The sequence below is a fragment of the Anolis sagrei genome, chromosome 1, assembly GCF_037176765.1.
Source record: "Anolis sagrei isolate rAnoSag1 chromosome 1, rAnoSag1.mat, whole genome shotgun sequence".
In the NCBI taxonomy this organism is placed as follows: Eukaryota; Metazoa; Chordata; class Lepidosauria; order Squamata; family Dactyloidae; genus Anolis; species Anolis sagrei.
Genome location: NC_090021.1, coordinates 125,226,990 through 125,248,052, shown reverse-complemented (window position 1 = coordinate 125,248,052; position 21,063 = coordinate 125,226,990). Strand labels below are relative to the sequence as shown.

Here is a 21,063-nt window from a genome sequence, read left to right as displayed (position 1 = left end):
TTATGAAAACAGGAGACCATGGGTATGATATCCTCTCTGACAATGTGGTAGGTCCTCCCATGCAATCCCATGGTAGTTTCTAGCACGTATTTGCCTGGATGATCTAAAACATTACTAGAAAGAACATATTTTCTCAGATGTACTTAGGTGAAACTGCGGCTATGGTAGTTGTATGGTACACTAATGCAATAGTTTATGGAGTAATGTATCAGGGGCTTGTGGAATGAATACCGTAGATATGATTTCCCTGAAATGTCTACTCATCCATATTTCTACCTGCCATGGTTTGATTGGGAATTGTCTCAAACATTTCTGTTCACCAAGTGCTTGACACTAAGGATCACTTGGCATATGTGAAACTTGTTTCACTTGGCATGTATGAAACAGTCATGGCTGACAAAATATATCAGAATAACTTTCTTATCACCTTGTATAGAAATTATTTGGGCTGCATTAAAAAGGGTAGCAATCTGGCCACTTTAACAGAAGCAGCCATGAGACCATGTTTAAACAACTTGGCTCCACAAACCAGCTATATGAGCAGGGAATGTATCTGTCCTTTTTGGGCAATGTCTTTAAAGAACTCTTCACATGGCCTGTGCAGTTGAGCCAGCAATCGCTGGCGAAAGGGAATGCATGCAGGGCGGTTCATGGCGCCCTGTGCACCCTCCCTCCTCCCCTCATTACATGGAGGGGATGGGAGAGGGTGCTTTGGCACCCTTTCCCTCCCCCTACCAGATGTCAGAAAGGGTCGACTACATGCAGCAACGTTCGTAGCCCCGCCACCCTTTCTGCCTTCACATGGGGAAATAGAAGGGGTGCAGCCCAAAATTTTCCTCCCTGTAGTCTTGGAGAAGCTCCTTTTGGCATTTCACCCCAACTTTGAGAGGAAAGTGGGCTGGGCCTACTGTGCATCATGTGATGGCGCATGGGAGGCCCTGTCCTTGCTGCAAAGCAAAGTGACAAAATGGGACAAAACTGCCCCATGTGAAGAAGTGGTAAGTAGAGTAGAAGTTGTATAACTCCAGGCATTTAAAGAATAAACTTCATTGGTTGTGTGTGATGTTAAATTTTATGCTTTCTGGAGCTCAAGACCATTTATGACTCAGAAGACATTCAGATGGTGTGTCCACTACAGTGTTTTTTTTTGTTTTGTTTTTGAGACAGAGGCAAGCTTCAACACTAGTATTTGTATTCTGGTGGCATTCAGGTACATGAGGCATGTTCAGAATCTGGATTAATTTGGAAGGATGGCTCAAGTATGTCAAACACAATCACCCATTTTTAAAAACTTTCACTGTTTCCTGTTTTTGGCTTTGTAAATGGAAGTAAGCAATTTGAAGCCCCAGATAACAAACTATGATTTTCAAAGCTATGCCATACATTGGTGTTAAACCTCTTCTAGAGGACTACTAGTATTTGGCATGAGTACTGAGTTTCACAGAAGGTGTTCAATCTCCCTTCCCTAACCCATGTTCATTCAGAAATTTTCTTTAACACGTTTTGGGATGCATTTGGATAAAGCATAGCAGCATTAGAAAAAAGTAGATGTATTTCCAAAAGTGAAAAAAGAACATACTATTTGTTTTAGGAGGCTTATTCTGATTTTGAGAGCCAATGTGATATATTGGTTAGAGTGTTGGACTAAGGCTCTGGAGACTAGAGTTCGAATCCCCACTTGGCCATGGAAACCTAGTTGATGGCCTTGGTCAAGTCACCTCAGAGGAAGGAAAAAGCACCCCCTTCTCCCCACACATACACTCTGAACAAATCTTGCCAAGAAAACCCTTTGAATAGATTCACCTTAGTGTTGCTATAGGCACACAGCAATTCTGATTTTCCTGCTTTCAGCATTAATTATATTAAACGCATATAAGTTTGCTTAGAAAGTGAAGTTACACCAACAGGGATGCTTCACCTATAGTATTTATATAATCACTCATAGACAGATTCAGAATAGTGAAGAAAGCATGTAATCTCACACTTGCAGAATTAGGAAGTCCTGGAAATAATATTTGCAAGCATAGTCTTGGTGTAGAATTTTTCTCCTCATTAATTCATAAGAGAATAATTCCTGTCACTCTGATCAAGACATACAGTGGTGTATCATTTGCGAGGCCAACCTAGAACAGGAAATCTGTATAGTGTTACATTCTAGGATGCCTCAAAACTAGAGTGTTGGCTGCATGAAACTTTGCAATGACTTTAGAAATGCAACAGTTGCCTTAGTGGCAGATGAAGGTTAAAGCAATACATACTGCAGCCAGGAGAGCATGTATACAATTATGGAATACCAGCCGTCCCCTGCCACGTGTTGCTGTGGCCCAGTCTGTGTATATGTTTTTTGTATTGTAATGTATTTTTTTGGCTTTTTAAGTCTATTCTGCTTTGTTTTTCAGTGTTTTTATGAGTGATGGTTACTCGCTGGCTTGTTGGATGTATTGTGTCCAAATTTGGTGTCAATTCGCCCAGTGGTTTTTGAGTTATGTTAATCTCACAAATGACCATTACATTTTTATTTAAAGAGATGGTACTCTTTGACAGGTCAGCCAAGATCTCAAGATCCTGTCTAGGACAGTGGTTCTCAACCTGTGGGTCCCCTGGTGTTTTGGCTTACAACTCTCAGAAATCCCAGCCAGTTTACCAGCTGTTGGTATTTATGGGATTTGAAGGCCAAAACATCTGGGAACCGACAGGTTGAAAACCACAGGTCTAGGATGTTTTCCACTTCTCCTTTCAATTGCAACCCTCTGCAGCACATTTAATGCAGCTCCATTCTATTATCTTCAAGGGAAGCTTTGCAGAGGACATAAAATACTGCAGTGAGCAAAGAGGATGGGAAAATCCTTAGTGAATGTATACACCTCACTTCTGACATTTGAGATTTTATCTAGGCAAGTCATTTGCTGTTGTGTGTTTTCATGTTATTTCCAATTTATGGCCATCCTAAGGCAGACCTTTTTTTGGCAAGGTAAGCTCAGAGGGATTTGCAGTCCATGAATACCGGCTATCTTATAGAAACCCTATTCATTGTGAAAAGCACACTGACATGCATTAGAGTCCACATTTCCTACCACCATTTCTTGTTTTTAGAAAACACTTAACATGTGACTGCCCTTTTCTATGAGGGAAACAGATGTCAGGAACTAATTACTTTACTCGTGCCATAAGCATCCTTTTGCTCTAAAATGGATGTTTATTCCTTTTACCCAATTTCTCACTTCCTTTTCATTCTCTCTGACATCAATATTGAATGAGTCATATGACTCCAAAAGTTGAGGTAACATGTATTTATACCCCCCTGATACCAGTGTAAATTGGCAATGTTCTAGATGTATGGAAGACAGAATTAATGTTAAACAATTAAATGTTTAAAAAAATCCACTAGGAAACTTGCTCAAGCAAAATGATACATGTTTACTTTCTTTCTGAAACCTACATTTTAAAGGGAAGAAAAGACAATATTTTAGGGAATGTTTGTAATTTAGGTGAGAATTAAATGGCGAAATCAGTTTCAGATAACTTCTAAATTAACACTATCTCCTGTAAAATCTGCTTCCCATTTTTTTTATTTATAGTGTCAGAAGTGAACTGAGAATATAGTTATAATGTATAAAAAAAACACAAAATTAAAAACTTGGCATTACACTAAATTTTCTTTGACCAGAAGCTGGCCACTTTGAGTGCCTCTGGTCACTGGAAGAAAGAAGAAGGACTCACACTGCATTGTGGTAGGTGGTCTGTGGTTTGCTCTTCTCCACACTCGCATGTCGTGGACTCCACTTTGTAGCCCCATTTCTTAAGGTTGGCTCTGCATCTTGTGGTGCCAGAGCGCAGTCTGTTCAGTGCCTTTCAAGTCACCCAGTCTTCTGTGTGCCCAGAAGGGAATTTCTCATTCAGTATCAGCTACTGATCGAGGTTCCTGATTTTTATCCGCCACTTTTGGACTCTCTTGCTGAGGGGTTTCCCATTATAGACAATGGAAACTCTTCGGGAAGCCCCAAATATAAACTGCACCTAATATCTCTAACTTCGTATTGGAATGTTGCTGTAGTTTCTCACCTTTGATAAAAACTGAAAGACTCTTCAAGCCTAATGATGAAGACAAAATCTGTTTTTGTGTCCCCAAAAATGTTAGTGACAGCAACATAGCATCATGAGCAGAACAGTTGAAAGTTACAAGAATTACCAGAAAGAAGAAACAATTACATAAATGTGTTTTTTTGCTGAAGAGAAGGAAAAGCAACTAGATTTTATTTTTGAAGATCTGCAACAGTTGAATGGAAACTGACCATTTAGACCATCATTGGTTTCAGTTACAAAATTAATCACCTCGTTCACTGAGATCAAGGGAATTTGAATGTGTACAATTTTGGCCATACAATTCTCAAAATTACATTTAAAAATGCATCTTTAATTAAAATCATTTTGTTGTTCAAATGCATTCCCTGGCCTACTCCAAATCTGCATAATCCAAATCCGAATAGTCTCAAGAGTTAAATAAATGTTACTTTCCCATTCAAAATACTGATCTATGAATAATTAGAGAAGGATAAAAGCAATGCATGGAATGTTCATTTTTTGTTTATATGTGTATTGTTCTGTTCTAGATATTGGGATATATATATGTGTATTCATTACTGTATTTCACAATGCTGAAAGGCATTTTTCTGCTAAATGTTTTAGGCTACAATTTTCTACCTTAGTATAAGTCCATTGACTGTAACAGAGCTTTTTTAACGGAGAGATGCAGATGACTGTATTGCTTTTTTAAGAATTAAAAGGTATAAAATATGTATACATTATTAATACAAAAGAGTGACACCCTTCCCTACATATTTGGGGTATAAAAAGTGAAAGGAAATGACATAGAAAAGACAACATACATGGACTGATAGGGAGAAAGGGATAAATGAATGGAGGAAGGTATTTTAGATGCAGTCTAGTGCCTTACATCTTGAATTAAATCTTGGGGATCCATGGCTTACAAAAGATATAGTGAAGAAAAGGTTGGGAACCACTGCTACAGTGTGGGGGAAAAATGGTTTTCCCAGTTACTTGGCCAATGGATATTCATATTGTAACGTCCACCTGTTTCCTTCTCCCTTGATGTATCCCCATGCAAAGCATGTCTACTGGCCATCACCTGATCACCAAAAATTGGAATAAATGCACAATCAAACTTTTGCACAGGAAATCACAGCACTACAGAAGTGGAAAAGGAAGTCATCAATGCATTTCTTTTACGTTAATAAAAGAAAAAAGATGTTCCAAATGGTAGCACATGGGAGAACAACACTAGAGCAACAATGTCAATAGGCCTCAACCAAAGGAGCTATTATCCTGAAGCAACTGTGATCTATCTGCCTCATGCAAAACGTTTCTAAATGACTTTTCCCAGACTATCCTTTCTTCAATCAACTCCATTTAATCTTAGTTACTACTTATAATCTTACAATTTCCCCCTTTTCTAAATAAGTCATTTAAAAAATATTTTAAAATTTGGCTGTGTTATTTTAAAGGGGGATTTCCTATAAATGTACATGACTTCAGAACTGGCTTGTGTTTTAAAACTTTCACATGGTCTTTATTATGTTATGTCTTTCTACTCTTTGAGCAAGAAAGTCCACATAAGAAAGATTGTGCGTTTCTTTTTTTCTTCCTAGAGATAGGTAAAATTGGTAGCATAACTCAAAAGCTTATCAACCAGCTAAACAGGAATTCAATTTGTCTTCTTCCACTTTGATAATTCATACAGAGAGCTGTATGAATGAAAAGCTGTTCATAAGTGGAACTCTTTGCCTTGGACTGTGAAGAAGGATCCTTCTTTGGAGGCTTTTAAACAGAGGTTGGATGGCTATCTGTCAGGGGTGCTTTGACTGTGCTTTTCCTGCATGGTGGGGGGTTGGACTGCATGGCTCTATGATTCCAACTCTATGATTCTGTTATTCCACATCTTCTGGGCTGAAACTTAGAAACAGTTGGCAGAACCCTGGCAAAATGGCTTTCATCTTAGTGGGGTGCGGAATCCACTCTGGGTTTTATACCCCATCACATGAGAGATTTTTAGCGTCCTAGGACTCCCCAGTTGAGCAACGGAGCCCCATGCGGCCCTAGTTGAGTGATGGAGCCTCACACTGCCCATCACACGATGTAGTTTCACTTCCAGCAGGGATGTGTAGGTCAACTGGGGCAGCATTGTGGTAGGACACTACAGCACCAACAGGGGAGCCTCCTTGTGTTCCATTTGAAACAACAGGGCTACCACAAGGACAAGCTGTGTGGCGTCACATCCCCACGTGTGATAGGGAAGCGTTGGTGGAAGGGAGGGCGCGAGGTACCGAAGTTGCCCCATCAATCTGCCAAGGAGGCTAGTGAATCGGCACGAGGGCCTCATAAATGGGACAAGTTCCTTAGTCCAAACTTCAAAGCTGCTTTGAAATGCGCGGAACCTATTTTGCACCTCTAACTTAAAAACTTGGAGCAGATTCACTGACACCTGCATATGGAAGCCATCAGCTTTTGTTCTGGGGAAAATCATGTAAAGGAGGGTGACAGCCAGAAGGGAAAGCAAATCTATTATTTTCTATTGCCTATGCATAGGATTATCACCTACATTGACTAGCCTTCTTACCTGATTGGGATTCAATTTACTATTACTAGCTGTAGAGCTGAAAAAATTCCACACTCTTTTTCTCAGGAAAGCACATCAGAAGATGACTTATTTTGCCACCAGGTAACTACAGTATAGCACCAATTCAGGGCTCACAAGACAGCTACTTTCTACCATTGGAAGTGGAGCCCCCAGTGGTGCAACGGGTTAAAACCTTGTGCTGGCAGGACTGCTGACCAAAAGGGCGGCAATTCAAATCTGGGGAACAGGGTGAGCTCATGTCTGTCAGCTCCAGCTTTCCATGCAGGGACATGAGAGAAGCCTCCCACAGGATGGTAAAACATCCGGGTGTCCCCTGGGCAATATCCAATTCTCTCACACCAGAAGCAACTTGCAGTTTCTCAAGTCGCTCCTGACATGGGGAAAAAAATGCACTAGAAGTTGTCACTGCCCATAGCTAAATTTCTAGAGGGGCAAATGGATGCAGCTCATAATGTGAGCAGTGATGCTGGAAGAAGAATGAAATGGCTATGTAGATTACCTCTAATTATCCACACAGGTGTCTGTATAGAAGCCTAATAGATATAAGACTCTTGATGTAAGGGAAAAGGGTAGATCTAAATTCCCATCCCAACCAATGTGACAATCAGGAGAATATTATGATTTTTTTACTGTCCCATGCTCATTGGGTTTCAGTACTACAATGCTTCCAAACTAGATGATTGAAATTGAAGTTCATCTGAAATCAATGGGATGGTCTTGCAAAGAAAAACATTGAGGATTTATCTTACTTTCCATGTGTTTGAGTTCCCCAGCTTCTGGAGTGAAAAATCTCTCAATAGCATCATACCTTTACCTACTTGTTGAAAACAGCCATACAGCTGGTACTAAACAAAAATTAATGTCAATGGGATACAGTGATGTATTTTAAAAGAGAAAAGTAATATAGCATGTGCATTTATTTGTTCATTCATTCAAAGAGAAATTGCCGGAGGAAGGGGAAATTATTGTTTCCCAGGAAAGATAATTACCAGAAACACATCTGGCAAAGTCTATCTTTCTACTGCCTCCTTGATAAGGTGAGTTATGCTGAGGGAACTGAATCCTACTGCCGTTGTTAAAAAGGATAAATTTAACAGAGTTAGTTTTGCTTTTTTATGTCGACAAGTATATAATCCATCAAAAGCAAATAGTCAAAACATAAGAGCAACTGTTCCATTTGAGGAATCCACCAAAGATGAAGATGGAAAGGCAGATAACATGGGGAATAATACAAAATGTAATAGAATAGAATTAATATGATGCAATTACATTACACAAAATCTCCACTCCCTAGGTGTGGTTATGGCTTCAAGAGCAGATGGAAATGAAAGGCTGGAAAACCCCCAAATATAAACAAATGAAAAAAAAATGTGGCTCAAAAATTATTTGATTTATATCCCACTCTATCCAATGGTTCAAGGAAAGTTCATAGCATATTTTTCAGTTTAATTTTTCTGAATGTTAATGCTTTTGTTCCCATGGGAAAACAACCTAAGAAAAGATTCGCATTCCTCTTGTTTTATTTATTTAAAATACTTATATCCTGCCCTTTTGCTTGAATGTAAGCCTCTAAGGCACTTGAAACAAAAAAAGAAGATAAGAAGGCATTAGCGACCAGGAGAAAGAAAAAAAAAGGATTGTGATCAATTGCTACTTCTTAAAGATCCCACAGGGACCGCCCAGTAAAAGTACATGGACTGCAAAACTGTATTTGTAACATATGGCACTTTCTGCATTCCTGGTTGCATGCTATGACTTGCGTTCAGCAATAAAATTCTGTTGACATACTTATTTCTAAAGCCTGACAGGGGATCAATTATTCCTTTTGCCCTCAAAATCTGTTCTGAATGCCTTGGCAATACTCAGAGCATATTTGTGGTTGGCACAGAACATACTAGGCAGTAAGAGGTGAAAGAGAAGGAAAGGCCTGTTGCACTACTGGGCTTCCATCTGCAAAATATTTCTTATTACATGAGATTTCATAGGGAAGACAGACATGTACCTTTGAAAATATCAACCCCCCCCCCCCCCAGCAAACTTAATCTAGTTACTGGGTTGCTGTGAGTTTTCTGGACTGTGTGGCCATGTTCCAGAAGCATTCTCTCCTAATGTTTCACCCACATCTACGGCAGCCATCTTCAGAGGTTGTGAGGTCAGATGTGGGTGAAACGTCAGGAGAGAATGCTTCTGGAACATGGCCATACAGCCTGGAAAACTCATAGCGCCCAGTGATTCTGGCCATGACAACATATAAGAAACACCACTTTATTACACCATTGTATATAATTGGACTTGAGTATTTGTGGATTTTAGTATCCATGGGAGGTCCTGAAATTAGCCTCCAGCGGATACCAAGGCTCCACTGTACACCAATAAGGTAGCAAACTTTTGGTGAATGCAATTAACATTTTTGTGGATTTTCTAGAAGATTTCAAAATCTATTTTTCAATTGAGAAGACTTATAATAGAAGTGGGAATGTTCTATATACAACTGGGTATTGTCATATAGACTCCAGATTATCTCAAATAAGAAAAAAGTGCAGTTACAGAGTTAATATGGCTCTCTCTCTCTCTCTCTCTCTCTCTATATATATATATATAGCCATATAGCTAGTTCATACAAATATTTATATATATTGAGTATATTATCTGGCATGCACAGAAATAGCTGTACAAAAGATGGTGGTAGTGAGCCGTCAGAGCAAAATGCCCCCACAAATAACCCATTTATCAAGTTTAGCTTAAATGTCACAAAGGAGTTAGCAAGTTTTAAGTTCTCCAGCTTTTCTGGGGGCTTGATGGAGGAGAGACATTTAGTGGGGTCAAGGTTTTGTGGCTGTGTTGACTACTCTGGGAGGAACAGGAACTATAATTATGTCTATTTTATGTTAGACTCACTATGTGGGTTTATCAGCAAAACTGCACAGTTTGAGAACTATGTGAACCTCGGAAAGATCTCAAATAGCAATGTGGGAGTGAAAGGCCTTCTAGATCATGGAGACCAAGCCAAGAATCTCTTTTTGGCGCCCAATTCTTGCCACGTCAACATCCTGTGGTAAAATTAGCAGGATAGTACGGGAGATTCCAACCACGTTCCCTCCTCCTCAGGCTTCTGACCATGCCATTGATGATGAGAAAGTGCACCAAGAACAGAAGGCTAATGCATGGTTGGCCTGACAAATCCACAAAACACGGCCTTCACCACAAAAAAAAAAACCAAAAACAAAAAAACAAAACAAAAAAAAAACCCCATGCCAAGCAAAACATGACAAATTGAGTTAGACTAATCTTGCTTCCTTTCTGGACAAGAATTTTTAGGATTCCTAAGAATGTTAGCATAATTTTCAATGAAATGTGGTCAAACAATTTTCTCTCTAGTTGAGAAGGATAAATAGGAGTTACAATTTTTAAATTTCTACTGGTAACAGTTTGGCCAGCTGGAAAGATGCATATGTCACAGTCACCTACTTTAGGAAAGTGCCTCATCCCATGTTAGGCTATTTGTTCAGTTGGGGGCAAAATCACTGTAACACTTTACAACCTACTCTGACTTGCAGCTATTCTGAAGCAGCAGTGTTTGCCATTACTTGCTGCATGATTCTTTAAAACTGAAAATGCCACAACCTGAATCTGAGATCTTCTGCATACAATAATGCAAACAGTATGGTGAAGTATACATCATATAAACTTAACTTTATATGGGAAAATGGTCCCTCTTTTTCTAATAGGAGCATGCACTTCAATTTGAATACTAGCTTGGGCAAACTCATCGTGATAGATAAAAAGAAATCATGATAGATAAAAAAAGACCTCAATATGACCCCTGTATTCACAGTTTCACTTGTACATGATTTCATTTATTAACTTAAGGCCTTCAGTACAAGTCACACTCTCTTCTCACTAACTCCACTGTTTGTCCCAATGTAAATGATAGGGTTTGCTATTATCTGTATTTTCAGGTATCCATGTGGAGTCTGCAGATATGGGAGTCACACTGTACTCTTGCCATCTCTTATTCTATACAGATAAGAGGCCTTCATGCCTGCAATTACCAAATTCTGCATTTTTATATTTGTCTAAGTTGGTGCCATAGGGGCTTGGTGGACCAGTGGGTTAAACTGCTAAGCTGCAGAACTTGCTGATTGGAAGGTTGGCGGTTCGAATCCACAGATGGGGTGAGTTCCCATTATTAGTCCCAGCTTCTGCCAACCAAGCAGTTTGAAAACATGCACATATGAGTAGATCAATATGTACCGCTCCGGAGCCCCTGGTGGTGCAGTGGTTAAACCCCTGCGCTGGCAGGACTGAAGACTGACAGGTCGCAGGTTCTAATCCGAGGAGAGGCGGATGAGCTCCCTCTATCAACTCCAGCTCCTCATGCGGGGACATGAGAGAAGCCTTCCACAAGGATGATAAAAATATCAAACCATCCGGGCCTCCCCTGCGCAACGTCCTTGCAGACGGCCAATTCTCTCACACCAGAAGCGACTTGCAGTTTCACAAGTCGCTCCTGGCACGACAAAAAAACAAACAAAACAAAACCGCTCCGGCGGGAAGATAACAGCGCTCCATGCAGTCTTGCCGGCCCTATGACCTTAGAGGCGTATACAGACAATGCCGACTCTAAGTGTTAGAAATGGAGATGTGCGCTACCACCCAGAGACAGACTTGACTAATGTCGAGGGGAAACTTTTACCATTATCTTAAGTTGGTACCACATACATAAACCCAAGTGTGTGAGATGCATATTTAGTCATGATTTCCAGGAATACATTCAAGCCAAAGTACCACTGAAAGCTAATATGGTGAGCCATTGATACTCACTGGGCTTTGCTTCCAGGATCCCTCCCCCAAGGATTCCCAACATGTACAATAACATAGTAAAATGGTGCACTTGATGTAATATGGCAAAGTCAAGATTTGCATTTTGGATTTTATTATGAATATGTTCAAGGCATATAGATGGATGAATTATTGGATATAGGATACATGGATATGAAGTGCTGCCCACTGCAAAGGGCAATATTAGCTATATTCACAGGTTTCAGGGAATGCATGTGGACATACATGGGGAATGACGTTGGTTCCAGTCCAGACTCCAACTTTATTCTGCACATTGGCCTCACTGCAATATATAGTACGGACCGAAAGCCATTTTGTTACTGTTATGGACATGTTCAGAATATTGGTAGAGAAAAAGGATGGAGGAATAGGTTCTGAACCATGTCTCCAAGGTCACTGCTTTTTTGGATTGGGAAATGTGATGGGGGGATGAATCCAGCTGATGGGTAAGCGAGTGATGGGCAAAGTCAGTTCTGGACTTAGCTGGCCTCTCAAAGAGTTGCTCTTTGGGGCACTGACTACAGTGGTGACTGATGGCTTCCATGTCAGTGAGGGGCAAATTTGCTTGGATTTTTGCTCAAACTACAAAGGTGCTAACCAGCACGCTGAATCCCCCTTGCACCAACACCACAAGTTAAGGGAATCCTGTAAAGTCTGGATCAAAACACAGGGAGAATTAATCATGTTAGTTATATTACTGTGCCAATAGCTGTTACTGACAGACTTTGGAAAAACTGGGAAAATTGACAGGTGAGGCCCCTAGTATGCAAGTATCTATATTTGACAGCATGGTATGCACCCTGCTGTTTTGCCTGTCAAGAACAAATTCAGTCCTTGAGCTGAAATAACTTCCCCAGCCACATGTTATTTAGATCATGAGTGGAAAGGGGGATTTTCCCATCTCTCCAAAAGGAAGGAAAGACATGCCTGTGGCTGTACCTTTAAAGTATTGGAAATGAAAAATATACACATGCAGCACCACATGGGAGGAGATTTCCAGGGACTGTGAGGGATCCTTGAGACCCTGAAGTGGGGAGGTGCTTCGGAAATCCAACGTGTTCCTGCAGCTGATCTCTCCCCCCTCCCTCTCCGTTTCCTGCAGCTCAATGGATAAAACAGCATGCTCTGAACAGGCACACTGCCTTCACAACAGGACCCTCACCAGGAAGAACACGGATGCCCAAAGAGGGAGGAAGCTTTTCAGCTGCACATGTTTAGGTCCTCTTATCAAGACATCTGAGGAAAGAGAGAAGAGCTCTTTATGGCCTTTATAATAAGGAGGAGGAAAATACTTCTCGATGGCTAAACACGGGATACAGATCTGACAGCAGCTGAGAGAGATCTGCATGGGACAGTCTGCAACTTTTCAACCACATTTGGGATATAAGGAGAATTGGGACTCTTTTCCCAGACGTACCCATGTCAGTGAGGCACTGACCGACGGTTGCAAGGGGCAATCTAGATAACCTGAGCTGTTTAACAACACTCACCCTGCTGACTATTATACAAGAGAAAATGTGGCTGCCTGTTTGTTTTACTGTGAGCTGCAGTCTTCTTCTAGTTTCAGGATACAACTCCTTTCGGAAAAGCATAGAGACCCTAGGCAAGAAACAATATCAAGTCCAACATGGATTGTGTAGCTATACTTTTCTCCTGCCTGAGATGGACAACTGTCGATCGGCTTCAACTTCCTATGTCTCAAATGCAGTCCAGAGGGATGCACCTTTAGATTATGATGATTCTGTACAAAGGCTTCAGCTTCTTGAAAACATCCTGGAAAACAACACTCAATGGCTAATGAAGGTAACAAACAAACAAAACAAAAAAGCAGCAAGAGTCTAATTGCTGTCCTTTATGAAAGCTCTGGCTTTACTACAGAAAATATCAATGTCTTCTAATCTTTTTGTAGGAGGGTAGAATGCATTTCAGGACAAGGTATTTAGAGCAAACAACTTTGCTGAAAACTATGAATAGAGGTGCATGTTGTGTAGAGCCATGTGAAAAATCCAGCATTGGATGCTGCTTTCCTGAATGAGATAAAGTGATTCATTGATGAGTTATTCTAAAACATGGTATTCTGCTTTTTAGAGAAAGTTTTCAACTGTTTTTTAAAGAAAAGTGGCTATTTTATTCCTCCCCATATTACATTCTTAGGAAGTTATGCTTAAACTCTGCATCTAAAGACTTAAACTCTGATTCATATCTGGCATCACATTCCCAGACACATAAATTCCAATGGAATTTACTTCCATTTTAAATTTTTAGTAGTGTCAACTACAGTGTAAAATGCATTAAGGGCATTAGCTGAAAGACCAAATACACACTGTATACTGTTTGGAGGGATTCTCATTCTCTTGGCATTTCAGTGACAGCATTTGGGAGTAAATAGCTGGTGGATTATAGAACAGATTTGTAAAAAAAAATTCAATTATTGCTATAATTGAATTTATGATTTTGAAGTACTGAACAAACAGTAGAATTTAAGAAAAGAAGACCTGATGAGGGTTATTATTATCTTAATACTATTATTGATAAGGTTGCATAGAGGGATGTGAACAGATAACATTTTCTTATAGTCTCAGTGTAATTTCTCCACTATAAATCGTTAAATATATAAATCTTTTTTTGGTGTCAGAAGTGACTTGAGAAACTGCAAGTCACTTCTGGTGTAAGAGAATTGGCTGCTATGGGCAGTGACAACTTCTAGTGTTTTTTTCTCCCCCGTGTCAGGAGTGACTTGAGAAACTGCAAGTCGCTTCTGGTGTGAGAGAATTAGATGTTGCCCAGGGGACGCCTGGATGTTTTACCATCCTGTGGGAGGCTTCTGTCATATCCTTGCATGAGAAGCTGGAGCTGACAGTGGGAGCTCACCCCATTGCCCGGATTCAAACCACTGACATTTCGGTCAGCAATCCTGAAGGCACAAGGGTTTAACCCATTGCAGAAAGGGTTAATTATAGGAACAAAATAAGCTGCCTGCACAGAACCCAAAGAAGATTACTTTTAATACTATTATTTATGTAGAGCTCCATCATATATGTTTATTCTGAACCATACTGAATTCAATGGACAGCATTTTCAAGTAAATATGAAAATGTCATACTAAATAACCCACAAGGACAAACTGAAAACCAAGTCCTGCTAAAGTGCCAGCTGTCTTGACAGTGTCTCCTGATCCAACAACTACGTTCTAAAAAAGAAACACATGGCTAAAAATGTAAGCAGGTTCATTTAAACTGCATGGAATAAATTCCCTAATAAATTTGCTAAGGAATAGGGGTATTTTACAACACACAAAGAATAGTCAGAAAACACTGTAGACAAGTGTATCTTAAAACTATTATTTCTGCAACAAATCATGACTCTAGAGAACCAAATCCTGCCTGTCTGAATGAGGGTTAAACATATAATCTTGTATAAGCCTGTGAACTTTTCAACCAAACGTTTATTGAGACAGGGGCTATAGATTAATATGTCTCCCTCCACGCTCCCACTCCATCATTATTGGAACTTGTTTCTTTCAACCATGTATCTAGGAACACATTTCCATATTTCGTCTTAAGGCAGCTGGCTATTTAAACATATCAGAGAGATAGATAGACAAACGTCTAAAATGGGTTCAAACAGTATTTGAAAACCTGAAGATTTATTTAGGTTATTAGGCTGTTCATAATAAACATATATAAGGTGAAGAGACCACAGAAATAAAGAAATGAAGCCGAAGAAATTAAGTTGTCATTTAGGTTATTAGATTTATTCGATGACCTAAAGATTTATCAACAAGGCCAAAAAACGAAGAAACAAATAAAACACAATAAGATATTGTATTAAATCATAATCAAATATAAATAAAACATTTAATTATGTCTCTATTTTATCAAGTGAACTTTATCATTGGTATAGCTTTATGTTTGGGTTACTAGTTCTTTCACACTTGGTGCTTATGCTATCTTAGGATACTGACACTGTAGAATTAATGCAGTTTGATATTGGGATTGTTGCCGCCTTGAGTCCCCAACAGGAGAAAGGTGAAGTATAAATACAGCAAATAATTATAAATAATATTACTTTAATTACCATGGCTCAATGCTATGGAATCCTGGGATTTGTAATTTAGTGAAGCACTAGCTGTTTGGCAGAGTAGGCTAAATACCTTATAAAACTACAGATCCCACAATTCCACAGCATTAGCTATGACAGTTAAAGTTGTGCCAACTGCATTAATTTGGCAGTGCAGATGCAGCTATAGTGTCTCTTCTTAGTAGGTTTGTATTCAAAATGTGTTTTTCAAAACGATACCTGCTCAATGAAAGCAACAGAAAGGAAAATCTTTAGGGGGTTAATTCAGTTTATTAAAACTCTTTTTATTGATTGATCGTGATATTGATAACATTTTTGTGCATTCCAACACTATTTTGCAACTGATCAGTTCAGTTAGTTCATATGTTAAAAACCACAACCTCGAAGAACACTTTTGTTATATCTGACCGATAAGATTCCTGTTCCTTTCACATTTAGAAGGTGACCTATACAATCAATATGAATTTTAGTTTCAGGCGAGGAAAATAAACACTTCTGTTTGACATGTGACTGAAATAATACTGTCAGCATGCAATTCTCTTTAGTTATCCAGAAAAGCTTTGTGCCAAGTGTATTCTACATCCTCAAACAGTATTACACTTTCCATCTTTAATCACTCATCAGAGGAAATGTCATGTTTTTGAATGGATACCTAACTGTCTGAATGAAAGAGTGTGGAAATCATGTTGCTCCCTTCAACATCGCAATAGAAAGTCTCAAGGTTTCACAGACGCTGGCCACTCTGGAAAGTAACTCAATGAAAGACAGCATTGCACAGGTTCCTTGAGAACCAGTCTTCACATACAACTACAGACAAACAAATAATATTGTTTATAATTATTTTCCTAATATGCCAGTAGTCCTAAACTAATAAATATACAGTATACCAATTGATAGGTCAAGTTGTTATAGCATTTTTCACTAAGTCATATTTCAAGAGAAGTGTGAAGTCTACCATGCATGGACTCATTTGAACCCTCACAATTACTTTCAGGCCTGCGCTACATCTGGGGTTTTCTGCTAGTCAGAGTTTGCTGTAGGCTAGACAATAAACATCGCTATTTAACACACAATAAAAATGTGTCCACAAATCCAAGTTACTGTGATGTGAACATGTTTGAGGTGCTGAATTCGATAGATCACCGCTTCTTAAACTGTGGGTCCTGACCCCAAATGGGGTCCCTTTAGCTCAGTGTTGTGGCCACAAAACAATTGACAACAGTAAAAGTTTTCTGAACCTACCTATTTACACAAATCAGTTATTTTTGTTTGGGTCATTACAGACCTACTGTAAGAAGCCCAGTTTAAAGAATGGGAGATTCATATCAAAACTGGCTTAAGAATAGGTCAATGTTTGCATCTACTCTTGCATAAATATTTGATGTTCGTGCTCACACATGTATACACATTTACTTGCATACTTTACCCAAAATTTGGAGAAATCTTGGAGATACTGATATTTACCAGAGTACCAAGGCAGGGACTATATTATTTATTGCTGTCTTCTACATACTTATTCCCAATTTTCTTTCCCATGTCTACTTAATGGTTGTCCAATTTGCTTTTCCAGCATCTCAACCCATTAACATAACTTTTATTACTACCAAATTCTTTAAAGCTACACTTATATCCTGCATTGATAGTTGGGAACAGAAGGCATGAAATTCACAGAGTGCTGCAGAGCTGACCAAAGGCCACACTGTCTGTGTATTTAGTTTTAAATGAGATGAGGGGGTTGTGAGGTATTCTGTTGATTTAACAGCACACAAAATACAGTAGCTGTCTGTGACAGCCCATTCTCTCCCAGAAGCTTCAAAGCAAGGGTAAGCCACCTGGTGCCTCCCAGATGTTTAGGACTGAAACTCATATAACTTAGTCAATATGGCCAATTATTGGAGATTAGAGGAGCCATAGTCCAAAACATCTGGAGGGTATCAGGTTGCCAACTCTTGTGACTTCTTCCCATAGCAAACACAGTTGACTCAGTGGTAGTCCTTCTTCCTAGATACTTCTGTTTTACATTTTCTGTATAATTATTATGGCATACAGAGTAGAATGCCTTTAGAAATATGCAGAAATAATTTTAAACGGAAAAACTTCCTTGTAAAGGTGAATAACAATGTACTACTCAGCATACTTAAAGTGTCATTCTATTATTAAGAAAATGCTTCCTCATAGATATTCCAGAGAAACTATAGGATCTCCTGGTTTTCACCTCTTGCTCTGAAGGGTTGAATTATACACACTCTTTAACATACAAATTATTAGTTTAATAGCTGTATATTACTTTAAAGAGAAAAAAACAAGTTCATTTGGTGTACTGAAGACGGGAAGAACCAGTGTCATGAATTGGGGGAACTAGTGTGGTGTAGTGGTCTGAGTATTGGACTAGGACACGGAGAGACCAGATTCAGTTCTGATTTAGCCATGGAAGCCCACCTTGGACACATCACATTCTCTCAGCTCCAGCAAATTCTGAACAAATTCTACCATGTTAATTTGCTTTTGGCTGATCATCAATCAGAAATTATTTGAAGCTACACAATAACAATGTAGCTACTGGAGACCTCCCCCGAAGCCTGATTTGGGTCCTGGGTTGAGATGACAAGCATTAATAGGATGAAAACTCAGATACTCTGGGATGATATGCTTATTTCCATGATTTATGGGAGATGAACAGAAATGTATATTATTTATTTTACTTATTTTATATACTTATACACCGCCCTTCTCATCCCAGAGGGGGGACTCAGGGCGACCTCACAGCAAACACCACTTGGTGCCATCATAATGACAAAAATAATAAACAAATTCATTAAAACAAAACATTAAATAAACAGTTGTTAAAACATGTCAATTAAAATCTGGGTCCGGGTCAATTCATTGTCACTTCAAAATTGCTTATGTCTTCTTCATACAAGCCTCTATTCAATGGTCAAACACAAGGTCCCACAGCTAAGTCTTGGGTTTCCTTCTAAAGGACAGGAGGGAGGTGGTTTCATCAAATGCATAGCATGCTAACTATCTTCTTGGTGCTCTTATGGATGGAGGTTGATAGAACACCATAGTCTGTGTGCATTTGTAATGCAAAGCACTCATAGCACACATGTCCACACTATATGATTTATAGTTTATTCCTTAGCAGTTTGGCCATCTTGGAGTTGCGCCACTTTGATAAGACTAAATGTGTGGAATTCTAAAAAAAACCCCTACTTTTTATTTGAGATATTTGTGATTAAGCGAATCACCAGGATGAAACTACAGCCAGCCCTTTTACTCCCAGGTTTTGCATCCACAGACTCAGCCAATCACAGCAAACCTTGAGTTTGTCATGCACTGAACACTACAGTGATGTATTGTCATACCTTGCTGTATTCATCCACAATTTCAAGGATTCTCAGGCTTTCTCTGACACTTATTTGAGTTGTTTGCCATTTCATATAAGGGGCACCATTTTACCATGTCATTGCACATTATAGGGTTTGAGCATCCATGCATTTTGGTATCTATGAAGGAACCTGAACCCTGGAAGGTAGCTTAACTGGACGTATTAGAGAAAAACTCTGGAGAAAGTTGGAAGGCTTTAAAAATGTGTCCTTTAGGTTCTCCTGATTCCAGTAGAGCCGGAGAACTGGAAACCCTTCCACCCATGCTATCATAAATTACTAAAGCATAGAGAAAAAGGGTGTCATTAGAATGTATTATACTGGTTTTGTTCATATATCAGAAAATATTTTACCATGGTCAGGTAACAGTAGGGATATCAAGAATGACCTTTTTTTCTTGTTGTTAACAAAAAAGGGCATCTCAAGAGGCTATGGTGCTTCACCAAAAATTATCTGCTGCCCAACTTTTCACTTATGTGAGAGCAACAAGGCTGCCACTTTTGATGATAAAACTCAACAATTTGTCAACCATCAAACAGGTTTTTGATTCTGTGCGTGAGGTTCAACACTTTTCTTGTGAGCATAAACCGTTGCTAAAAGGAAAAAAAAGGTAGGAGGGGGAGGAGTGGAATAAAAAATAATTGCAGATTGTACAAATCATTATCATGTGCAGGACACAACTTTTGAAAAAAATGTTTCATGTGAAAACGAAAAACACCAAATCTGTTCGTCCTTACATAACATGCAGTCAATGGAAACCTTAGGTTGATGATAAAGTATATCCTTTACTCACACATTCCTTTGTTAATCCCTGCTGTTTCCCAAGGCTTTCCCAAGGGCAGGAGAAGGCCTCAGAGAACCACTCTCACACAATGCACTTAGATGGGACCCTGGCCTCATTCAAGATCGGATATTGTTTATACATGTTTAGTATTTGCTTATTCAGTTCAATGGTACCAAAAATACTGGGAGCATCTGGTCTGAATAGGATAATAGGAACAGAGCCTACTGGAAAAGCTAATGGACTGCAATACTCAGAATGTCCCAGCTAGCATAACCAGTGTTGAATGGGTGATCCTGGAAGCTGTAGTTTCAAACTCTGGGTACAAGAACTATACTATTTCCTTATCTCCATTTAAATTTGTACAGTGGCACACAGACAGACTTTATTCTATTGTCAAGGCTCCGTGGCTGATTCTTTTCAAACAGATCAACAAGGTACTATACTGAGCTGCATAGAGGTGGTCCTCAGATAGATTCTAGAATTACTACCCCAGAGTTTAGGACACAATCTTTTAAAAAAAGCTCACTGTGTTTGCCTGGGGTTTAATATAAATATTTTAGGTTATGAAATGCAAAGGCTTCTAATTAAATCCATATGGTCGCATATACTGAAATCCCAAATAACTGATGCATACATTTTAGCATCTCAGGCAGAATATGTATTTATTTTAAATAATATTTATATACTACCCATTACTAACATTGGTTCTGGATATGCTTGTTTCACTTGGTAAACTTTATTTGCTTTGGAAATTTGAGGTAAATTAGGCAAAGGAAAATATATTGACCTTTCCAAATCCGTTAATATTGTAATGGAGATAATACATAATTTGCCATATATCCTGGGAAGCATTTCATGTGCAACCATTAACAAATATCAGAGATCTCTGGGATGTGTAAGCCTCTCTCTAGTTAATTTATAGGGCTAACCCAAGACATTATCCTGCTTGAGACAGCTCTTCCTGCCATTCCATGGAAAAAAGCCAAATGGAGTGGGAATTTCATTTTACTTTAGCAACGGTAAAGGATAATGCCTTCCACTTCACCTGAAGGCTGTAGGCTAGTCCAGAAGGTGTATAAAACTTATGTGACAGACACAGCTCAATTCTTTACAGAGGAAAATGGCCAGGAGGCTCAGGAGCAATGGCTAGGGGCTGCTGCTGTCTCCCAGCATCTAAAACCTGAGGTAGTTGCCTACTTTGCCATGTTCTCTGCACAGCCCAGAAGCAAAAATAACCTCCAGAATGTTCTACCAAATTTCAAATTTATTGTAGCCTGAGTCTCCTTTGTAGAGAGAAAAAGCAGAGTATAAATAAA

General features: G+C 39.2%; 2 protein-coding genes across 2 annotated transcripts in view; one reads left to right on the top strand and one right to left on the bottom strand.

Annotated features, from left to right (window-relative positions):
• MCPH1 (microcephalin 1) overlaps positions 1-21,063 on the bottom strand; it is a 114,355-nt gene that overhangs the window by 17,371 nt on the left and 75,921 nt on the right. The window lies entirely within an intron of this gene.
• Positions 12,428-21,063, top strand: part of ANGPT2 (angiopoietin 2) — a 52,268-nt gene continuing 43,632 nt past the window's right edge. Inside the window, exon 1 of the mRNA XM_060788517.2 lies at positions 12,428-13,300. Coding sequence (XP_060644500.1) covers positions 13,013-13,300 — 288 coding nt within the window. The 5' untranslated portion in view covers positions 12,428-13,012. The remainder of the gene's footprint in view (positions 13,301-21,063) is intronic.